Source organism: Oryctolagus cuniculus, chromosome 2 (genome assembly GCF_051225735.1).
Source record: "Oryctolagus cuniculus isolate XC-2025 breed Fujian yellow rabbit chromosome 2, ASM5122573v1, whole genome shotgun sequence".
Lineage (NCBI taxonomy): Eukaryota > Metazoa > Chordata > Mammalia > Lagomorpha > Leporidae > Oryctolagus > Oryctolagus cuniculus.
The window spans coordinates 144,135,655-144,153,112 of NC_142868.1; the positions used below are offsets into that span (position 1 = coordinate 144,135,655).

General features: G+C 38.1%; 1 protein-coding gene across 6 annotated transcripts in view; it reads right to left on the reverse strand.

Moving 5' to 3' along the window:
• The window catches only part of UGP2 (UDP-glucose pyrophosphorylase 2), a 67,108-nt gene that overhangs the window by 5,431 nt on the left and 44,219 nt on the right, over nt 1-17,458 (reverse strand). For all 6 annotated transcript variants that reach the window (XM_008254344.5, XM_008254342.5, XM_008254345.4 and 3 more), the window contains exons 4-8: nt 9,174-9,359; nt 7,795-7,928; nt 6,430-6,727; nt 5,175-5,372; nt 4,364-4,606 (exon numbers count right to left, since the gene is read on the reverse strand). In XM_008254344.5, the coding sequence (XP_008252566.1) occupies nt 4,364-4,606; nt 5,175-5,372; nt 6,430-6,727; nt 7,795-7,928; nt 9,174-9,359 (1,059 nt within the window). The remainder of the gene's footprint in view (nt 1-4,363; nt 4,607-5,174; nt 5,373-6,429; nt 6,728-7,794; nt 7,929-9,173; nt 9,360-17,458) is intronic.

Here is a 17,458-nt window from a genome sequence, read left to right on the forward strand (position 1 = left end):
AAACTTTTTGCTGGACTAAGCAAAAATCTCAAAATCAGGCATGAAAATGAGATATTGCAATTGGAATCTAAGAAATAAAAAGGGTCATTCTGGACTATTATGGATAATTATATGCCAACCTAATGGAAAGCCTAAGAAAAGTGAGTAAATTTCTGGACATACATAACCTACTGAAATTGAACCAGGAAGACACAGAAAACCTGAACAGAGCAATAACAAGTTCTGAGAATAAATTAATAACCAAAGGTTACCCAGTAAAGAAAAGCCCAGGACCGGGTAGCTTGACTCCTGAATTCTGTTTTAAGGAGGAATTTAGCACCAGTTCTTCTCAAACTACTCCAAAAAAATTGAAAGGAAACCCTACCCTAGTCATTTTATAAGGCCAGAATTACCTTGATTCTCAAACCAGAAAAAGATGCAACAATAATAAAACTACAGACTAATATTCCCGGTGAACATGGGTGTAAATATTCTCAACAGAATATTAGAAAACCAACTCCAACAGCACATCAAAAACATCACTGCGATCAAAGGGGATTGATCCTGGGTTTCCAGGGATGTTTCAACATGTTTAAATCAACAAACAGAATACATTATGTTCACAGAATGAGGACAAAAATCCTCTCAACATTTCAATGGATGCAGAAAAAGCATTCAATAAAATTAAACATACATTCATGAGAGAAACCCTGAACAAATTAAGTATAGAAGGAACATACTTCAACATAATAAAGGCTATCTGTGACAAACCCAGAACCAACATCATACTAAATGAGCAGATGCTAAAAGCATTTCGTTTAAGATCTTGAAGCAGACAAGAATGTCTACTCTTATCACTCTTTATTTAATATAGTACTAGAACTTTTAGCCAGAGCCACTAGGCAAGAGAAAGAAATAAAATAGGAGAGGAGGAAGTTAAATCATCTGCAGATGACGATTCTGTATTTAGAAAAACTTAAAGGCTCTACCAAAAGCCTATTTTAACTCCAACTAATTCAGTGAGATGCAGAATATAAAATCAACACAAAAAATAAGGGTGGTTGTCTGGCCTAGTGTTAACATCTACTTGGATGGCTGCATCATATATTGAGAATTGGCTCTGCTCCTAATTCCAGCTTCCTGTTAAGGACACCCTGGGAGGCACTGAATAGTTGGGTCCCTGCCAGCCACATGGGAGACCCAGATTAAGTTACTGGCTCTCAAATTCAGTCTGGCCCATCCCTGGCTATTGTGAGCATTTGGGGAGTGAACCAGAGATGAGAGAGTCTTCTTATTTTCTCTTTCTACCCCCAATATTGTTTTTTAATCTGTAGCATTTATACACACTAATCACAAAAAATTTGCTGATAAAGAAATTACAAAAAGGAATCCCATTCACAATAGTTATAATGAAATAAAATACCTTGGAATCAATTTAACCAAGGATGTGAAAGACTGCTATGATGAAAATTACAAACCACTAATGAAATAAATTTGGTTTACTCAATAAGAAAAAATAAAGACCATGGATTGGAAAACCATGTTCAGTGTCTGTAATAGCACACAAAGTTATATAATGCACACCCCATCAAAATACCAATGACGACCTTCACAGAACTAGGGGAAAAAAATCTTAAAATTCATATAGAAACACAAAAATCCCCAAATACCCAAAGCAATTTTGAAATCAAACAACACAAAGCTGAAAAGCATCACATCAGATTTCAGGATATAATACAGGGCTACTGTAAACCAAAACAGGATGGTAACAGAATAAAAACAGATACACAGAACAGAACAGAACCCAGAAATTAATCCATGCAAGTATAGCCAACTGAATCTCAACAAAGGTATAAAAACAGTGTGAAGAAAGGACAGTCTCTTCTAAATGGTGTTGGGAAAACCTGGTACCCATCTGCAGAAGACAGAAACTTATAACCCCTCACTCTCCCCCAAATTAACCCCTACCTCTACATAAAAATCAACTCAAAATATATGAAAGACCTAAATGTAAGCACCTGAAACTATGGAGAAAAAAAAAAAAAACACAGAGGAAACATTTCGAGACACTGGTGTAGGCAGTGAGTTTTTGGATAAGATACTCAAAGTACAAATAACATAGGCAAAACTAAACAAATGGGATTATATCAAATTAAGAAAAAAGCTTTTTGCACAGCAAAGAAATAATACAATGAAGAGACAACCTAAAAGAATGGGAGAAAGTATTTGTAGACTGTGCATCTGCCAAAGATGATCTGGAAAATATAAGGAACTCAAAAAATTCAACAACAAAAAAAATCAATCCACTTAAGAAATGTGTAAAGGACCTGAACAAGTATTTGTCAAAAGGGTAAAAGTGGCCAAGAAATATATGGAAAATGCTCAATATCACCAGCAATCAGGAAAATATGAATAAAAACTACAATAAGATTATCATTTCACTTCAATTATAATGGATATTAGAAAGGCAAAAACAACAAACACTAGGGGGGGGAGAAAATGAAACTTACATTTTGTTGGTAGGAATGTAAATTAGCATAGACAGTATGGAGAACAGTGTGGAGGTTTCTTGGAAACAAAAACTAGATCTACCATGTGACCCAGCTATCCTACTTCTGTTTATATATCCGAAGGAAATGAAATCAGCATATGAGATACCTGCACTTCGATGTAATATGGTGTGTATGTATATCTTGGGGTATTATTCAGTCATGAAAAATGAAATCATATCATTTGCAACAAAATGGATGGAACTGGAGGTCACAATGTTAAGTGAAATATGCCAGACACAGAATTACAAACATCACATGTTCTGACTTTTATGTGGAAGTTAAAAAGATTCTGATTAGAAAAGTTACTGCTGGACACTTGGAAAGGTGGAGGAAGGGGAAGTGGAGATTAGATAACAGGTACCAAAACAGAGAAGTAATAAGTTTCAATATTCTACAGCACAGTGAGGTAGCTGTAGTTGACAATAATGTACTATATACTACATAGAGAACTGAAAGAGAGGAAATGGTAGGCTCCAAACATAAAAGGAAATGGAAACGCTGTGTGACCTGATCAGTTTATTGTGTATATATGTGCTCAGATATTGCACTGTTTCCCATAAAAACAAACCAAAGTATTACATGTTAATCAAAAACTTTTTTAAAAAAAGAAAATTCCTACTAGCTTCAGCCACCGCCTTGCCAGCTAGCTCCTTGCTGTTTTCCCTTCTTGTACTAGGGAGGACTTCCACTTTTGCATTCTATTCCTTCAAATGGCCTATTCGAGCATATCATTCCAGCTATTGTCCTTTTCAATATTTTCCCCCTTTTGGCTACATCAATGTATAAACATACTGTATATTTAAAAAATATTTTAAAAAACTCTCAAATTTTGTCTCTTTCTACCTATGGCCCCATTTCTGTTTCTTAAGCCCAACCTTTCAAATAGGTTATTTACATTTTATTTCCCATTCTTTCTTAAATCCATTTCAGTCAGGATCTGAGAACTCCATGTTAAAAAAATCTAGTGGTCAATTCTCACCCATCTAACTTGAATCAGTAGCTCCTTCTGACACATTATCACTCCCTTTTTCTTGAAACATTTTCTACTTTTCAATTTTAGAGCACACATTCCTAGTATTCTACCCAATTCATCACCTGGCATCCACAGAATACACTTACATGGCAAAGCAAGACCTACAGGGCAGCCAAAAAGGCTCATCCTATCACTTATTGACCTCTCACATTTTTACATGATTAAGTCTTCTGGATTCCACTTATCATGCTGGAGTGAGGTTTTACTATACTTATCATTTCCCCTACCTGGAATGCTTTGCACCCCAAATATATGCACAGTGAACTCACTCGACTTCTTAGGCCATCTTGTGGCCACCAAATGTAAAATGACACCATCACTCCACTTACACATACTCTGTTCTTGCATCTCTGCTTGATATTTTTTACCACCACTTCACATACTATGTATCTAATTTATTTGCTTACTGTCATTCTTTCTCCCACTAGAATGTTTATTCCATGAAAGACAAGGATTCTATTTACTGTTCAATGCCCAGCACATGACAGGGGCTCCATAATATCTGTCAAGCTAGAATTAACCTTCTCCCCTATTGACAAAAGCAGTATCTGTCTTGGAAGAGACAAAAGATAAAAATGTCTCCCAGTTTATCATCCTTTTCTATTCCCCACAGCAATCATGTTTCAAAAATGAGGTACATCTTTTCTGCTATGGCCAATTCCCTTAAAAAGACATCAAAGATAGAGGAAAAGAACAGGTCAGCTGTGGAAACTATAATTAATCTCCAATTCACATGTGTATCATATCTGTAAACATTTAAGAAATAATAAATTTCACATATATCTTTACTGTTACATACCTTTGTAAAAGAACTGCCTAATTTAACCAAGGGCACTGTAGGAAATTCCCGTTTTTCACTCATTGTCAAAGATCCTGCATTAAGGCTATAGAGGTTTGACATCACAAGCAAAAGATCTGACGTGGTTTTGACAGGCAGAAAACGGCTCCTTGGAACATTAATACCTAGAGAATTCTCAAAACTTTTAATGGCAGCTCCTACTGCAGTTTCTAATTGAATGACATTCAGGCCTCCATCCAAAGTCTGCAAGAAATGGGGGAGAGACAGGGAGGAAACATGCGTTTTAGGTATGTACAACTTACAGCTCAGTTCCACGTGGGACAGTTAATATTTGAGAAGTGGACTCAGAGATCCAAATATAATTTTGAGAAATAACATTTCTAAAGCACCTACCATATGGCAGGCAGTAATACATATGTGAGCTATTTTCAGTCTTGTAACTCTTCTGTTCAGTAATATCAGTTTCATTTAACGTGAAGAACAAAAGGTTTAGAAAACTCATGCATGGTACCTAAGGCCAAATGACCTGTTTGTCAGAGCAATAAGTAAATCAGTGGTAGGTCCTATATTTATAAGCACAGTACTCTTGACACTACCTCAGCCCACAGTCAAACAAGGTACCCCAGGCCTTGGCTCACTACAGGGATGAGTGCAGACTTTAGAAGACAAGGACAGTAACTAAAGAGTGTGACCAGGCAAAAGAAGTGCCTCTTGGAACAGATGGGCCAAAGGAAGAGGGCAGTAGGGTCTGTGTGTAGCCTACTATGATCTTAGAAATCAAGGAGCGCAAAAGGCTGAACCCTTAGCTTACCTTTGGATTCACAATGATTTCCATGTCAATGGCATTCTGCTCCTGCAGTCTTTTAACTGCTGCAAGAGAAATCCATAGGTTGTTTGTATTAAATATTTTGAATTTTGATACAGACTTGAACTCATCAACATGTGCTTTTGGCACTTGAGCGATTTCCACCAGTCTCAGTTTGCCTTCATACTGAGTGAGTGTCCCACCCTAGAAAGGCAGAAAATAATGAATGCCTCTACATTTCTTTCAATCACAACCACACCACACTGTTTATAGTCCACAAATTTTATAGAAAAGACTGATGATAGAATCTTCCACAATACAGTGCAACGTTATGTCCAAAGGTAAAACGAAAGAAAATAATTGAAGCTATCTGTCATGTTATACTGCATACTCATCATCTTGTCTATAATTAAAGCCATGGAAATAGCTTTCCTAAGGTCTGCTACAGAACATGCCTGAATAGACCCAAATCAGCCCCCTCTATCCATCAGCTACTTCAATCACCTCAGGCCCTGCTCTGACTGGCTCTAGGAAATGGGAAGAAAGAAAACAGATGTGTAAGTAGATGAGAATTGACCACTGAGTGGTCTCAAGCTAAAGATGTTCTCACAGCTACTATCTGTGGCAGTATGGGAAGAGGAGACACTCACTTATTTGTGAGGAAGACTTCCCAAGAAGTCATAAAATCCAAGTCAGGAACTGACTACTTTAATAGTCACACACTGCTCATCTTTCTGACTTACTGTGAGTGAATAGTAAAATTTTGTGTGCTACTCCATCAAAAGCTAAATATCATGAACACCAAACATAAAATATTAAGCTGCATTTTTAAGGTACTACAGAGATTTTACAGTGATAAAATACACATTCATACACACACTGAAGAAATAAAAGTAATAAATTTTTATTAAAGGGGCAAAACAAAAACTCATTAACTACCAAACTAGAAGTAAAGATTTTAAAAAACATATTCAAAGTGTTTCTAAATGTTTCAATTTAAACATATGTGTAACTCTTTTCTGTTAAGATTATTTAAAAATAATTTTAATATCAATTATGGGTTCTGTTATTATACACTGTTCTGTTAGAAAACATAAGATACTCCACTGAATATCACCTTATTCTATCTTACAGCGAAGTCAAGTAGATATATTCTGCTTAACTTACAAACTTTCAAATAAAACAAAACTGTTTTTAACTATAAGACGTATGTGATGTGAAAACCTGGATTCCCCCCAAAATGCTTCAGCTTAGTATTTACCTTTACATCTGCACGAGTTTTATTTGTGACTTCCATGACAAATTCACAGCGTTTTCCATTGGGTGAGTTCATTAGATGATTAAGAATATAAAGATCCACTGTGGCACCCAGATTATCTATGTTAGACACAAAAATATACTCTTTGCCTTCTCCTATAAAGGTATCCAGCAAACCAGAGTTGTAGAAACTGGCGTATATATCACCATGACCTGGTGGGTACCAAGCTTCTGTATTTTCCCCTGAATAAGATACATCTTTTGCCACAGGAAGTAAAGATTCTTTATTAATCCTTGGGTACCTTAAAAAAAATAAGAGGAGTTCTTTTTAATATTGGCTCTGTAGGGCATCCTGGACCTTCAGGTAAAACAATGCATTGAAGTTAAATCTCCCTTCTTTTCAGAGTCTGTCAATACTAAATGATTTAATTATAGGTGACTGCATTTAAGAACATCTCTCATTATCTGTGTTGTCCAAAAATCTTCATTTTAGACAGGAATAGTTCATGTGTACTCACAAAAAAGTTACACAATCATACAGATGAGAGGATACCCTTAAGATGTCTATATGTTTTATGACTCTCCAAGAAGAAAGATGTATTGACTATACATAAACAATTTTTACAAATTGATATATTCAGGAGTGGTTCCTTTTCTTTCCTAGCAAATCAGTAGCAGGTTAGTATTCCAGGATATCTGCTTCCCACCATTAGCAAGATGAGGAGGAAGGACTGGTGATAGGGGAAGAGGAAAACAGTGCAGACAGCACTGCCAACTGACTGAAGACCAACCAGAAAATGGAGGCAAAGCATCTGTGATGCAAACAAGGGTCCATATGCAGAGTGGACAGTGAGAGAGAGAGAGAGAGAGAGAAAGGTCTTCCTTTGCCGTTGGTTCACCCTCCAATGGCCACCGCTGCTAGCGCGCTGCTGCCAGTGCACTGCGCTGATCCGATGGCAGGAGCCAGGTGCTATCCTGATCTCCCATGGGGTGCAGGGCCCAAGCACTTGGGCCATCCTCCACTGCACTCCCTGGCCACAGCAGAGAGCTGGCCTGGAAGAGGGGCAACTGGGACAGACTCCGGCACCCCGACCAGGACTAGAACCTGGTATGCCGGCGCCGCTAGGTGGAGGATTAGCCTGTTGAGCCGTGGTGCCGGCCAAGATTCTCTTTTAAGAATTGGAAATACATATCCATAGAGAGATTTTAATAATCACAAATCTATTCACAAATGTTCAACTTTAAAGGCATCAAGCATTTGCCAACATTAATCCGTGGTATATGTACATCTTGAGGCTGCTGTCATAAATAAGGTGGAGCAGTCCTTTCCCAGGAATAACACCCTCAGAGTTTATTTTAACTCCTGTACCTGCTTTGATTGAAAGTGTAGATTTTCACACGACAATGATTATACTTCTGTAGTATTTTTTTCGTATCTTCATCTGTGTTAAAAGAGTTCATTAAAACAAGAGGAACGTCTGTATTATAGGTTTTGTTCAAATGCTAGGGAGGAAAATGACAATCAGATTACCCAGACTTATTCTTCCTTTGCTTAAAAATGTAAAATTAAATCTTACTGGTTAATCACAAACATCTAAGACATTATCTGTATACTGCCAAATATACAGGCTTGCCATAAGTAACTGCTTTACACTACCCATTCTGTTAATGCAACTCACCATGTAGTGGCTCATTAAATCATAACCATGTGATATAGAAACTACTGTCTTCATTTCAGACAACTAAACTGAGGTCCAGATAAGTGACAGAGGCAAGATACTTGCTCTCTGTCCCCGTGCTTGCCCAAGGTAGTTGTCTCTAGAACTGTGTGCTCTGTGGCCTTACTGGATGAGTTAAGTGCCAATTAATTATTTACTCTGTGGGATCAAAGTACAAAGTACAAAAATCCTGTTTTTAGCATTAAAAGATCAGAATTATGAACCATACTCCAAGTGAAATTTTTTCAATCACTCAAAAGAGCTACGAGGCAACACAAAGTGGAAATAAAACTTGATCTTAGAAGTAAGACTGTCCTGTGTTCAAAGTTTGACTCTGTACTTAGCGAGGGCAACTTGGGCTAGAAACTCAACCTCTCTGTGCCTTGGTTTCCTCATCTAAAATCAGGTAAAATGGGGATGACAACAATACTGCCTTAGAGAACTATTGCAAGGGATAAATGAGTCAGCACATGTAAAGAGATTAGAACAATATTTGGTACACAATACATGCTGGATAAATGCTAGTCACTGCTACCACTGGGTTACTACCGTAGCAGCCAGCACCATTTTAGGCAACAGAGATGATGAAAAAGATAGGGTCACTGCCTTGCAAGAGCTAGTTAATGATTTTGTCATAAGAGAGAAGCCAAAACAGTTCCTGGCATCCATGGCACCCAACCAGACATGTTATATACTCCTCAGCTTCCTAGAGAGGGTAATAAAGCTAGATTATTCCATCTGTGATAATGGCTGCCACTAAAAAGAAGGTGGTTGGAGGGCAGAGGGATCAAAGAACAATCTCAACAGATGAAATTTTAGCAGCCACAAATGCTATGTAAGATCAAAAACTTACATCACCCTAAGAACTTGTCTTTGGAACACAAACTCTTTTTTAACACTAATAAAGAGACTAAAGATAGCAAGCTCTTCGGGTAGTTCAAATTCACATTTGCTGCATTTTATAATATAACATTAATGATAACCTAAATGTTATTTTAGTGTCTCATAAGAAAGGCTAAATGTTACTCACTTCAATTTGCTGAACAGTCAGATCCAAAAAGGTATTCTCATTCCTCACGCCAATCAGACTTTTAGGGCCTTTGCAACCCATGCTGGTTCCCAAACCACCATTGAGTTTTACCACCACCAGTTTGTTCAACACAGAAGATATATTATCAGGCAAGCCTCTAGCTTTTATCTTTTCATAGGGTTGAATCTGAAAGAAAAGTAAAATTATAGCAGTGATTCAAATAGCTTTGTGAGACGTTAATTAATCCCTAGGTTATAACCATGCTTCCTTAAAGGGTTTTAGTTTCTTTGTGGACAGTTTCAACCCTACTTCCTTTAATGGCCCTTATGATTCAAAACCAAGTACTTACAACTTCCTCTGCACACAGAGGTAGTTCAGTGGTTCATTTATATCACGATGGAGTACAAGAAGGAGAAAAAGTCTCCAAATATTTTGTCTGGCTAGTGAGAACATCCAAATCTCTGTCACTATCTTTAAAAACTTAGAATTCACAATTTACATCAGTATAGCAAACAGGATGTACAAAACTTACCTGATATACTATGCATGTGTCAATGCTCCAGGGTACTTCAAAAAATTCATGGAAAATATGTATTATGAAAAACCATTATTTCAAATTTTTTGCATCAAAATATATATCTTTTAATTCTTTTCCACAAATTATTTGAAGTATCTTCATATATATAAAGTTATACATGATTTCTTCTTCCAGAAGAGGCAAAACAAATAAAGCATTTATTGCTTGCCATTTTCTTCCATTCAGTCCTAAATTTGCCATTTGGAGGAAGGTGGCATAGGCTGTCACACTTACAGGAATAAACAAGGACAGAATCCCTTCAAGAATTTAACTTTCAGGTATCATTGTATATAGCCTATCCTGGAAAACTAAGTGTTCTAATTGATCCAACAAATGTCTTGGGAAGAAGGGAGACAAGAGCTGGGGCTAAAGAAAATTCCAACTCAGTACCTCCCTACCATCTTCATCTATTTTTGCTCTGAGCACAGAACCTTAATCTTCAACTTCTCCCTTAGAGAAAAGAAACAATGACAGTCACAGCAGAGACAAATTCTTTTGTTCAAAGCAGCAGCACAAGGAGTTCTAAATTTTCCAAGAAGGAAAGCTTTTAAAGAGATCACAGTATATTTTCTATCTATTCATGTGACATTTTTGTTGTTATTTTGCTTTAATGGAACAAGTACTCAAATGGACTCTTCAGTTACATCACCGTGCAGGATAACTAAGACACAACAAGTGCTCTGAGAAAAAAAAAAAAAAAAAATCAAACCACCCAGCAGGTGCTTTGGGAAAGCTATTATTTGTTCTGCAACCTGTAGAGGTGTGTAAATGTGTGTGAGAAAGATGCGTAGTATTTCTGATTGCAAATGGATTTGATGGGCTCACACTCCAGTGCTAAGCTTGTGGCAGCAGCAATCTCTTTATAAACATTTATTTTCATTTGAAAGAGATGGAGAGACATCTTCCATCTACCAGTTTACTCCCCCCATGTCTGCAACAGATGGAGTTTGGCCAGATTGAAGTCAGGAGCCCAGAACTCAGGTCTCCCATGTGGGTGGCAGGGATCCAGGTACTTGAGCCATCACCTTCTGCCTTCCAGGATACACATTAGCAAGAAGCTGGACAGGAGGTGGAGCAGCTGGGACTCAAACAAGGTACTCCATATAGAATGTGGATGTCCCAGTGGTAACTTAACCACTGTGCCAAATGCCCACCCCAATAGAAATCTCTTCTTTGTTAGACAGAAATAGATGGCACTTCTAAAACTTCATAGAAAAATGGAATTAAAAGGTAAGTTCATTTTGATACAAAAATTTTTTGAAATCACACATGATTTTTCCATAAAACACTTCTTCCATTAACTATTTGAAGACCCTTCATATATATATGGATTGTTGTTATTAACTATTAGTTGCCATTAAGCAGCTCATTCCTGTGCCTCTTATTTCCTCAGCTTGGCAGCATACTGTATTAACTGCCAACTACAAACTGATACACTTGCTTGCTTGGTGTAAAAACTGAGGAACACAAAGCACTTTTCTCCAAGGCTTTTTCTGGGTATGCCTCCAATTACCACTTTCTCTAAATTATTTCCTCATGTGGTAGGATGTAAATCTTCCTGCTAAGAGTTACCAAGCAGACTTCATCAGCCATTCATGTTCATGACCAAAGAAGGGTTGGTGACAACAAAGATGGAAGGAAGGAACAGAGATACAGGCACTCCAGGGGTTGCTACCTAAAAATTGGGATCCTAACCACCAAGGAAAAGAAGAACAGGGAGGTGGGAAAGAACACAAACCACAGGGCCGGCACCGTGGCATCCCATGTGGGCGCCGGGTTCTAGTCCCGGTTGCTCCTCGTCCAGTCCAGCTCTCTGCTGTGGCCTGGGAGTGCAGTGGAGGATGGCCCAGGTGCTTGGGCCCTGCATCCGCATGGGAGACCAGGAGGAAGCACCTGGCTCCTGGCTTTGGATCAGTGTAGCCCCGGCCATGGTGGCCATTTTGGGGGTGAGTCAACGGAGGGAAGACCTTTCTGTCTGTCTCTCTCTCATTGTCTAACTCGGTAAAATAAAAATAAATAAATAAATAATAAAAAGAACACAAACCACATTGGTTGCTTCCCCAGCAGCATCTGGTCCAGGCAAGGGCAACAATACAAATTAAGTGCCCATGGCCCAGCTGGCTGACATTCCTTGAAGGATGTTTTAATTTTATTTTACTGCTGCGAATGTCATTTGTTCAGCATTTCAAAGAAACTGATAAAGCTGTTTGGGAGAAATTTTAAGTGCCACAATACTAGGAAAACAAGAGTAGATTTGCAGAGCTGTAACCTTTTGTCACCTTAATACAACAGGGTCATCTATAATTTTAGCTCAGCTGTTGGAATCAACTAGTCAGTAAAAGGAATGCCACCGTGATACAATGGCTTCAAGCAGTCTATTATCTAGGTTAGGAGAATTTCTTGGGCACATTTATTTACTCAAAAGAGTTAGCAAATTGGATCAAGCCTATTATTTTCCAATTATATAACAGCCAAAAATTTCGACTGAACAGTTACTTTTCACTTCTCAGCAAGAATTTAAAATTTATAAAGGGCATGAAAATCAAAACCAATTTAACAAAAACCCCTGGATCATATTCATTTAAGTAAAATTATTAGCTCAAAAGCACTTTTAATTAGTTAATGCTCTGAATATACTTTTTCTAAAAATAGAATACATATAAAACAAATTACTTTTTCCACACATGGTGTTATAGGCCTATTTTCTAATTCCAACTTAAATTATGAAACACTATATAAGTTTATAAAATACACATAAACTGTTGGGAAAATAACAACATAAAAGAACACTGCCATACCTTAGAAGCCTCCATGCATATATCCCTGATCACATAGCTTTTCCATCCCTTGGCGTAACCACCCATGTGTGTATCCCTAATTCCAATGCTTTACTTAATTGTCTCTAAACTTTTAAATACACTGAATCATACTACAAACTAGGTATTTATCTTATTACAACATCAAAAGTTCAAACAAGGCACATCATTGGGATTTGTTGTCATTATTTGAATATTCTAACAGATGTAAATATTATCTAGATGAAACCTGGAGTGAAAAATTTCATGTAACATTAATATCCTGTTCTAAGTATAAAGGCTACCACAAGAGTAAAAATGCTCTAAGTAAACATCTACATAAAACATGGAATGAAAATTTCACATAGCATGAATAACCTAACAGTCACAATGTATAAAAGCCATCACATGACTAAAAATACTACACGAATGATTTTGAAAAGAATTAAGTTTATAATATCTCAAATATCTCAGTTAAATTAACTGGGAAACAGAATGACAATAAACATAAAAATTCAGGTTATATTTTAGTTAAAATGTTATATGCTTTCAAAGTTGTATATCTAGGAAAATATAATTTTCTTTAAGAATGGAAAAATGTTTATACAAATCTAAACAATAATACCAGGGAGAATTATCTAAATTAACTTACATCTTTAAAGGAAAAGATTTATTTATTTGAAAGGCAGAGTTAGAGAGTGAGAGATAGAGAAATTGTCCCTCTGCTGGTTCGCTCCCCAAATGGCTAAAATGGGCAGGATAAAGGCAAGAGCCAGGAACTTCATCCGGAGCAACCTCATGGGTGCAGGAGCCCAAGGACTTGGGCATCTTCTGCTGCTTTCCCAGGAGCATTAGCAAGTACCTGGGTCAGCAGCCGAGTAGCTGGAACAAGAACCAGAGCCCATATGGGATGCTGGCATTGCAGGCAGCGCTTAACTCACTCTGCCACAACACTGGCCCTACCTACATTAAAAAAAAAAAAAAAAAAAAAAAGATTTATTTATTTATTTGAAATGAAGAGTTACAGAGAGAGAAAGAGACAGAGAATGAGATTTTCCATCTACTGGTTCATTCCCCAAAGGGGTGATGCTGAGCTCAGATCCTGGAACTTCATCCAGATCTCCCACATGGGTACAGGGGCCCAAGCATTTGAGCCATCTTTCACTTGTCTCCCAGGCACATTAGCAGGAAGCCAGATCAGAAGTGGAGCAGCTAGCACTTAACTGGCACCCATATGGAATGCTGGCATCACAAGTGGCGGCTTAACCCACTGCACCATACCACTGACCCCCCCTTAACTTACATCTTAAATCTAACCTTTAAAGAATTGCTTGGTATACTAACATTCAGAGCATTAAGCATCAAGTGTTAGGTAACTAGATATCCATTTAGGTCACAAGTCTTCAAGAAAGAGTACAAACAGGAATTTTTCAACTCTTGTTAAGATGAATGAAAAACCAAATGATGGGGCCAGCGCTGTGGTGCAGAGGGTTAACGCACTGGCCTGAAGCACCCGCATCCCATATGGGTGCTAGATCAAGACCCAGCTACTCCATTTCTGATTCAGCTCTCTTCTATGGCCTGTGAAAGCAATAGAAGATGGCCCAAGTCCTTGGGCCCCTGCACCCACACCCACGTAGGAGACCCAGAAGAAGCTCCTGGCTTTGGATTGGCACAGCTCTAGCCGTTGTGGCCAATTGGAGAGTAAACCATCAGATGGAAGACTCTGCTTCTCCTCTCTCTGTGTAACTCTTTCAAATAAATAAATCTTAAAAAAAAAAAATAAAGTCAAATTTTCTGCTTTAAAATTTCACCAGGAGAACACCAAACTCCCAAGCCATGTATATTCATGATCAATCATCTTTGCTCCACACAGCATAAAAAATATGAAATTCATGAAGAAAAATATTCATAGATCGAATTATCTAAATACATTTTGGGGTTGGTGTTGTGGCATAGAGGGCTAAGCTGCTGCTTGCAATGCCTGTATCCCATATCAACTGCTTGACCGCTTGAGTCCTTGCTGCTCTGCTTCCAATCCAGCTCTCTGCTATGGCCTGGGAAAGTAGTAGAAGATGGCCCAAGTTCTTGGGTCTCTGCACCCGCGTGGGAGATCCGAAAGAAGCTTCTGGCTTTGGTCAGTCCCAGCCCCGGCCACTGCTGCCATTTAGGGAGTGAATCAGCGGATGGAAGATGTCTCTGTCTTACTCTGTCTCTTCCTCTCTCTGTGTAACTCTGACCTTCAAATAAATAAATCTTTTAAAACAATACATTTTGTTGTCAGTAATCAAACTTCAAAACATGAATTTATTAAAGAAGGCAATTCCTCACAACTGAGTCCACTGATGCTAACTACTTAAATGAAAAGCACATAAGAATGATTTCTGTAGCCTACCAAACTCTTTCTATAGTTGATAATACAGGACTCTAAACAGTTGCCCAAATTCTGATTCCTAAGAACAAGGTTCCTTATAGAAACATATTACTGGAAAACTTTATTCTAAAGTGTAGTTATTAAAATCAGATGTGCTTCTCCTTCCTGCAGGCAACAGAACCTTTTCAACTTTGAAAGCACAATATATTGATAAATTTAAAACAATGTGAAAACACGATATTAGAAATTCATTTTTGGGGTCAGTGCCGTGGCACAGTAGGTTAATCCTCCACCTGTAGTGCCGCCATCCCATGTGGGCGCCGGCTCAAGGCCTGGCTGCTCCACTTCCAGTCCAGCTCTCTGCTGTGGCCTGGGAAAGCAGTAAAAGATGGCCCAAGTCCTTGGGCCCCTGCACCCATGTGGGAGACCAGGAAGAAGCTCCTGGCTCCTGGCTTCGGATTGACACAGCTCCAGCCATAGCAGCCATTTGGGGAGTAAACCAACGGAAGGAAGACCTTTCTATCTCTCACTCTCACTGTCTTTAACTCTAACTCTCAAATAAAAAATAAAATCTTAAAAATACATTCTTTAAAGCGGAAAACAAAAAGTGATGGAGTTGTTGGCAATAAATAGAGTGAGACAATGATTTAGGGATCACCAATATTTAATGCTTTAATCATATTTTTTACCTACTGGCTGTGACTGAGGTATAGTGAGCGACTCTCATCATTTGGCTTCAAAGACTGGCTATCAGAAAACATTTGCTATTATGAAATGTTCGCACAAAATGGGACAACAATTACTATATTTTATACAGGCTGCTTACACAAAGATAGTCCCAAATTGTACTTTGAAGTAACATAACCAATTAAAAGGTTTACTAACAGCCAATATTGGCTTAGTTCATTTGCCAGAATCTGCTAAGAAAAGCAGCCCTCTCTCTGCAGCACAGCCTCTGCGTCATCAGAGGTGGTCCAGACTGGGCAAGTATTTAATGCTTCCGGCACTATTCCACTTCTTCCCCAGACCCAAAAACTGAGATGGCCGAATGAAGAACAATCAGGGCGCTGTCCACAGCATGTAACCAACAGCAAATGAACTGCCCAACTTAACACACTCAAGCCCCTAGAAAGAAACTACAACACAGAGTCCCAATTGCAGACCCCTGAAAAACTACTTCTCATCCCACCCTGCAAAAAAATGAGAACGCTTTCAAGATTCCTTGCAGGATGAACAAGGAGGACCCCCTCCTCCACACCAAGCTTTCCATTGAGGGGCCACATGATGCCTGTGGACATTTCAATGCCACATCCCTAAATATTTCTGGAAAAAAATTAAAAAATAACTAACCATGTGCCCTATGTATGCAAAGATTTCTTGTAAAATATAGCTTTATGATCTTCTACTCATTCTGCTCTAGGGAAGATGCCAAAATTGGTGTTTATGCAATGAAAACCAATATAAAAATGGAAATTTAGAGACATCTTAAAAACCTTTATTACTCCATCAACAAATTTCTTGAATGAACATTTAAGATCTCGAGTGACTGTGTAAGGCAACAAGTACATACAGAAATATTTTCAAAAACCTAACAAGGGTGGGCATTTGGCACAGTGGTTAAAGCACTGCTTGGGATGTCTGTATTCCATGTCTATACCCCAGAGTGCCTAGGTTTGAATCCCAGCTCCATTTTCCATTCCAGCTTCCTGTCAGTGCACACTCTGGCAGTCAGATGATGATGAAGATTGAGTACTTGCCACCCAAGTGGAAAACCTGGGTTAAGTTCTGGGTTCCTGGCTTTAGCCTGGCCCAACCCTGGCTGTTGGCAGGCATTTAGGGAATGAACTAGTGGACAGGAGATCTCACACTCTTTCTCCCTTTCAAATAAAAAACCAAAATAATTTTAAAAACACGGCAGATACAGCAATATTAATGGTAAAATACTAAAAAATCATCTGTAAAAACACATGAAACTTCAGTTGATGGGGTAATTTCAAGGAAATGGCAATATCACCATTCATGAAATTTATGAATTCAGGACAGTAAAAGGACTGACAGCTTCATTTCAACTTGTTGTTATTAAGGAAAAAGGAAAACTTGACATCATGGCAGCCACACCACCATCAATGTATGCAACACTAGCAAAACTAGCTGACAAATATCTTGCTCTTCCCACCAACCTTTGCTGAATAAAATAAGTCTATGTACTTGATGTGTATGAACACTGTGCAGAAGAAGTGTTGTTCTTGTACTGTATTATCAACATTTTAAAGTATGGCTACTACATTTTTACATAAAACTGTGACAGCTTCCATTTTTGTTTGTATCCCCAAAACTTAGTTTATGATGGTGATTCACGGACTCAGCCTCAACTGATGTTAACACTACGCTATTTGACTTTCCGACAAAAAGCTTATTAAATAAACTTCTGGTTTCAATTCAGATCTCCCCAAGGCTGGCATCTTAAGAAGCCGAGTTTGAATCTAAAATATAATTGGGAATACTTTTCAGATATCAAGTGTGAAAAAAAATCCACATA